Below are 5,332 nucleotides of genomic sequence, written 5' to 3' on the forward strand. Positions count from 1 at the left end.
AAGGAAGTCGCGGACAGCTCTCAGTCCTGTAACTATCATTGTAAAGGCAGGAAGAAACAAGTTCTGAAACATCCTGTAAGTACAGTTTTCTAAACTGGTGTATTAATTGAATTGTCTTTATTACTGATCCACAATATATTTAAATTGACTTATTACTTACATATTTCTACCTTCATGTTTGTTTCTCTCACTTTCTTTTTTGTCATTTATTGTAGATTTAACATTTTATTGTCGACTAAAAAAAAAGGATTTACTAAAATATTGGAAATTAACAATATTCATGAAGAATCCACCTAACTTTTAATCTGCACATCAGACATTTGCATCTGTCTGCTTTATATACCAGATATATACCAGGTATACTGTATATATATATACCAGAGGCATGGGTAATCAGACAACAGAGAGCTTGACCACCATCTACATTGTAACAGAATCATTAATTGGAGCCACAGCTGTTTTGGGAAACACACTGGTCATATGGGCTGTAAGGCTGAACCCAGCTCTTCAAGATGCCACTTTTTACTTTGTTGTTTCTTTAGCAATAGCTGATTTTGCAGTGGGAGTCCTGGTTATGCCACTGGCTATTATTTTGAATATGGAAATACAAATGCACTTCCATGTCTGCTTGTTTGTGTGCTGCTCAATTATCATTCTGACCAATGCATCTATTCTGTCTTTGCTGGCGATATCAATTGACAGATATCTAAGAATAAGGATACCAATCAGGTAAGTTTAGAAATGTTTCCACTATATAGGAACATTTCTTTTATTTCTTACCTTGTTTCATTATAAAGAAATGTTTTCTGGGACTTGAAGTACCTCTGCTTTCCACCTGTACATCACCTACTATGGAAACAGAATGATTTTGAGAACTAGGGGTAGGCAGCAAAGGTACATACCTAGGGCACAACTATTTTGGGAAAAGGGGGGGGGGGCACAATTGCATAATAAAAGTACATTTAGATGTGAACTACTCCAAGAGTTTCAACTGAAGCATCATAGGATTGCTCAAGCGAGGGATAATCACTAAAGGTGGCCACACATGTGGCGATAGTCGATCTTTCGTTGGACCATCGGTCGCACAAAAGATCGTCCCACCCTCCAGAGACGTTCAGGGCTGAATCGTCAGATATGGAGGTAGAAACAATAGGATTTCTACCTCCTTCTGTCCATTCATCCCTTGGCACCATGGGGAATAGGACTGAGGGTATAAGGGGGCCCTGTAGATTGTAGACGTGGACTGGAGGGCTGGAAAAAAAGCTGTACTAGTAGTAGTAGAGCAAAAATGGAGTAAAGGTGGCCACACATGGACAAATTTTAGCATCTGATTCAGCTCCTTTAGTCTCCAGCTTATCTGCCTATGCCTTATCTACCTGCACTCCGACACTCCTGACTGATATCTGGCTGAATCAAAGAGAAAAGTTGCTGTTTTTGGCAACAATTGAATCTCACCTTCCCTAATTATGCTTCTAATAAATGTCAAAAATGTGTCTAGATATTAATTAGGGCCCTCAAAAGCAAGAGATTAGTTTGTGGTAATCGCACAAAGGGCTACTTTGGGTATTTCTACGTTTTTTAGTAGAAGTGCCTAACCAGCCCCCTGCTGGCACCTGTTTATTGAAACAAACATATAAGAGCTTGTTTAAGGTCTTTCACAGTGGGTGCTGTCTAAAGTCATTTTCATTAAAGGTACTTGCATCCAAATCTGGTCACTAGTTGTGTTTTGCAGCAATCGTCCTTCTTGCCTTGCATTCAAATTGAACACTGTTGTGTCTTTTGACGCACACCACTGTGCAAACCGTCACAATCTGACCAGGCAGTAGGTACTTCCAGGGTTCCCTTAGCACCCTGCATCAATAAACGCAGCACACTTGCACCAAAAGAATCAGATGCAGACTTAATTTGCACGCCGAACACCAGAACTAACATGAGTAAATACCCGGTAGACTGTGAAAAAGTTTAGTGCAACTGTGTCCGATTTACATTGAAGTTATTATTATTTATTATTAAGTTTATTTATAAAGCGCTAACATATTCCGCAGTGCTGTACAATAAGTGGGTTTCATACATTAGACATACAGAGTAACATATAAAGCAAGTGCATGCGCAGTTGGGGTGGACACGGTCCACAAGAGTCAGACACTATGTAATTGCATCCAGTTTAATGCCTGCATTGCTTATGCAATGACAAATGCAATCTGGAAAATTCAGGTGCATTGTGGGAAAAACATGGCAATTGCATTTTGATCTCTGCGTCAGGGTAGGTGAATGCACTCTATGGTGTCATTCCTGTGTGTTCCTGTTGTGATTGTACAAAAACTAGATACTTCCTATGTGCAACATTATCTGCATGACTATACATGCTAACTTTTCTCCTTATTTATAATTGTAGGGTATTATAACACATATAGAGACTAAACTAATGTATTCTGCAGGTACAGATCTGTGGTTAGAAAAAAGAGAATTTTCATATGTATTTTGTTCTCCTGGATTTTGTCTGCCCTTGGTGCTCTGCTTCCGGTGTTTGGGTGGAACCATAGGTCAAACCTTGAAGAGAATGAAAGAGATTATCTGAGATGTGAATTCATCAAAGTCATGAGTTTGGACTTTCTGGTTTATTTTTGTTTTTTTGGTTGGGTTGTTATCCCATTATTTTTAATGGTGGGTTTGTACACACAGATCTTCTACCTTATTCAAAAGAACAGGAGACACAACATCAGCATTCACCAAGGAAAACAGAACTACTACAGCAAAGAACATAGGACAGCAAGTTCCTTAGCTTTGGTCATGTTTCTTTTTGCTTTATGTTGGCTGCCCATATCTATTGTAAATTGTATAAGCTATTTTTATCCCAGTGTTGCTGAAAATAGTACATTCCAGCCAGTTGTTTTACTAACCATTCTGTTATCTCATGCTAACTCAGCTATGAATCCCATTGTCTATGCCTTCAAAATAAGGAAGTTTAAATACACATTTCTCAGTATCATAAACAAGCACATCCTCTGCAAGGCTGATGTTAATGAAAGTTGTAGCATTGACCTCACTCTGGAAAATGTCATTCCTAAATAAGAATTTAACTTTCTTAATGTTGTAGATTTATGTTATAGTCTTAATAAACATGATTAATTGATTCAAATCCACTCATCAGTTTCATTGGTTTCTGCAGAATGTCTTTTATATAAAAACTATGAAGGGCAATCTCTTTTATAGCTGTTTTAAGGTTAACACTACCTGTTTAAAATGGTTTAGGAGTCAATAATCTCAAACATATTTCCTGGTAATTTTGAAACGGCCATGCGTAACTCTAGAATACCTGACCCAGCCTGATATAGAATCAGTGTCAGACTGGCCTGGCAATATACCAGGATATTTCCCCAGTGGGTCCTGACCTGAGTGGGCCCTTTGTCCTGTCTGAAACACAGAGCATTAACTTTTCTACTTTTTTCAGGTACTGCTTGTTTTTTTTTCATTCAACCCTATACATGAGACAGCAAAGAAAAAGCTAGTTTAGGAGTTTGCGGTAAAGCTATGGTATATTACTATCAATAAGCAGAGGCTTTTAATTATATAGGTCTAGCAGGGGTAGTTTCTTTGAAAGAATTTGCAGTTTAAATGGGAGTGAATAGAAATGATAATAGATTTCCCAAAACAATATATTCTGGGCACAGGGATAGAGATTGCATTGTACCCTGTCTGTCTGTCCTATCCTCTGCAGTCTGTCTGTATCCACATTGTGTTGCTGTGGGTTCTTACACAAATTTTACCAACAATAACAGAACATAAAGGAGAGTACAGCTGCCCACATGGAATTAGTCCTGGATGTGTCTCAGCGGAAGCTATTACATTGGTTGACGTGATATTTCCAATATAACTCAGTGAAATAACATCTAGTGGGAAAATTGTCTTAAAAAACAGTACATTGACTATATTAATATGTTACACTTGAACAATTAATCTTTCAGAAAGCAGTGTATTTTACAACAATAAGAAACATTTAAGAGCTCTAGAGGGTGGGTCCTTGATCTCAGGTTCTCATGTGGGCCCTTGGTGTCGTAGTCTGACTCTAATTACATACATTGTAATAGTGACTTGCTTGTCGCAGCAAGGTTTCAGATCCTTCAATGGGAGGATTGTTTTCACAGTAATGTAGACATAGTTACATAGTTACATAGGGTTGAAAAAAGACCATTGTCCATCAAGTTAAACCCATCCGAGCAAACCCAGCACACAACCCACTCTAACCAATCTATACACTCACATACATAAACCATACACACAACCAGTAATACTAACTGTAGATATTAGTATCACAATAGCCTTGGATATTCTGATTGTTCAAAAACTCATCCAGGCCCCTCTTGAAGGCATTAACAGAGTCTGCCATTACCACATCACTAGGAAGGACATTCCACAACCTCACTGCCCTCACCGTGAAAAACCACCTACGCTGCTTCAAAAGGAAGCTCTGTTCCTCTAATCTATAGGGGTGACCTCTGGTGCGCTGATTGTTTTTATGGGAAAAAAGAACATCCCCCATCTGCCTATAATCCCCTCTAATGTACTTGTACAGAGTAATCATGTCCCCTCGCAAGCGCCTCTTTTCCAGAGAAAACAACCCCAACCTCGACAGTCTAACCTCATAGCTTAAATCTTCCATCCCCTTTACCAGTTTAGTTGCACGTCTCTGCACTCTCTCCAGCTCATTAATATCCTTCTTAAGGACTGGAGCCCAAAACTGCACTGCATACTCAAGGTGAGGCCTTACCAGGGACCTATAAAGAGGCAAAAATATGTTCTCATCCCTTGAGTCAATGCCCTTTTTTATACAAGACAGCACTTTATTTGCTGTAGTAGCCACAGAATGACACTGCCTGGAATTAGACAACTTGGGATCTACAAAAACCCCCAGATCCTTCTCCATTAAGGATGCCCCCAACACACTACCATTCAGTAGATAGTTCGCGTTTATATTATTTCTACCAAAGTGCATAACTTTGCACTTGTCAACATTGAACCTCATTTTCCAGTTTGCTGCCCAGTTTTCCAATTTTGTCAAATCGCTCTGCAAAGCGGCAGCATACTGCATGGAACTTATAGTTTTGCACAATTTAGTGTTATCAGCAAAAATAGAAACAGTACTCTCTATGCCCACCTCCAGGTCATTAATAAACAAGTTAAAAAGCAAAGGACCAAGGACTGACCCCTGCGGTACTCCACTAACCACACTGGCCCAATTAGAAAATGTTCCATTTACCACCACTCTTTGTAATCTATCCTTCAGCCAGTTCTATATCCAATTACAAATATTATGTTCTAGCCCAATATTCCT

At 39.0% G+C, this 5,332-nt stretch overlaps 1 protein-coding gene across 1 annotated transcript; it reads left to right on the top strand.

Annotated features, from left to right (window-relative positions):
- The first annotated feature begins 385 nt into the window (after positions 1–385).
- On the top strand, positions 386–3,072 carry adora3.1 (adenosine A3 receptor gene 1). The gene is made up of 2 exons (XM_002932802.2): positions 386–729; positions 2,439–3,072. The coding sequence occupies exons 1-2, from the start codon at positions 386–388 to the stop codon at positions 3,070–3,072; spliced, it is 978 nt and encodes a 325-aa protein (XP_002932848.2).
- The last annotated feature ends 2,260 nt before the right edge of the window (positions 3,073–5,332 follow it).

Source organism: Xenopus tropicalis, chromosome 2 (genome assembly GCF_000004195.4).
Source record: "Xenopus tropicalis strain Nigerian chromosome 2, UCB_Xtro_10.0, whole genome shotgun sequence".
NCBI lineage: Eukaryota > Metazoa > Chordata > Amphibia > Anura > Pipidae > Xenopus > Xenopus tropicalis.

Bases quoted from the DNA above. Each gene is read 5' to 3' on its own strand.
- adora3.1 (XM_002932802.2), top strand. From the start codon at position 386: ATGGGTAATCAGACAACAGAGAGCTTGACCACCATCTACATTGTAACA. The intron at 730-2,438 runs GTAAGTTTAGAA...TGTATTCTGCAG, and splicing joins AGAATAAGGATACCAATCAG to GTACAGATCTGTGGTTAGAA.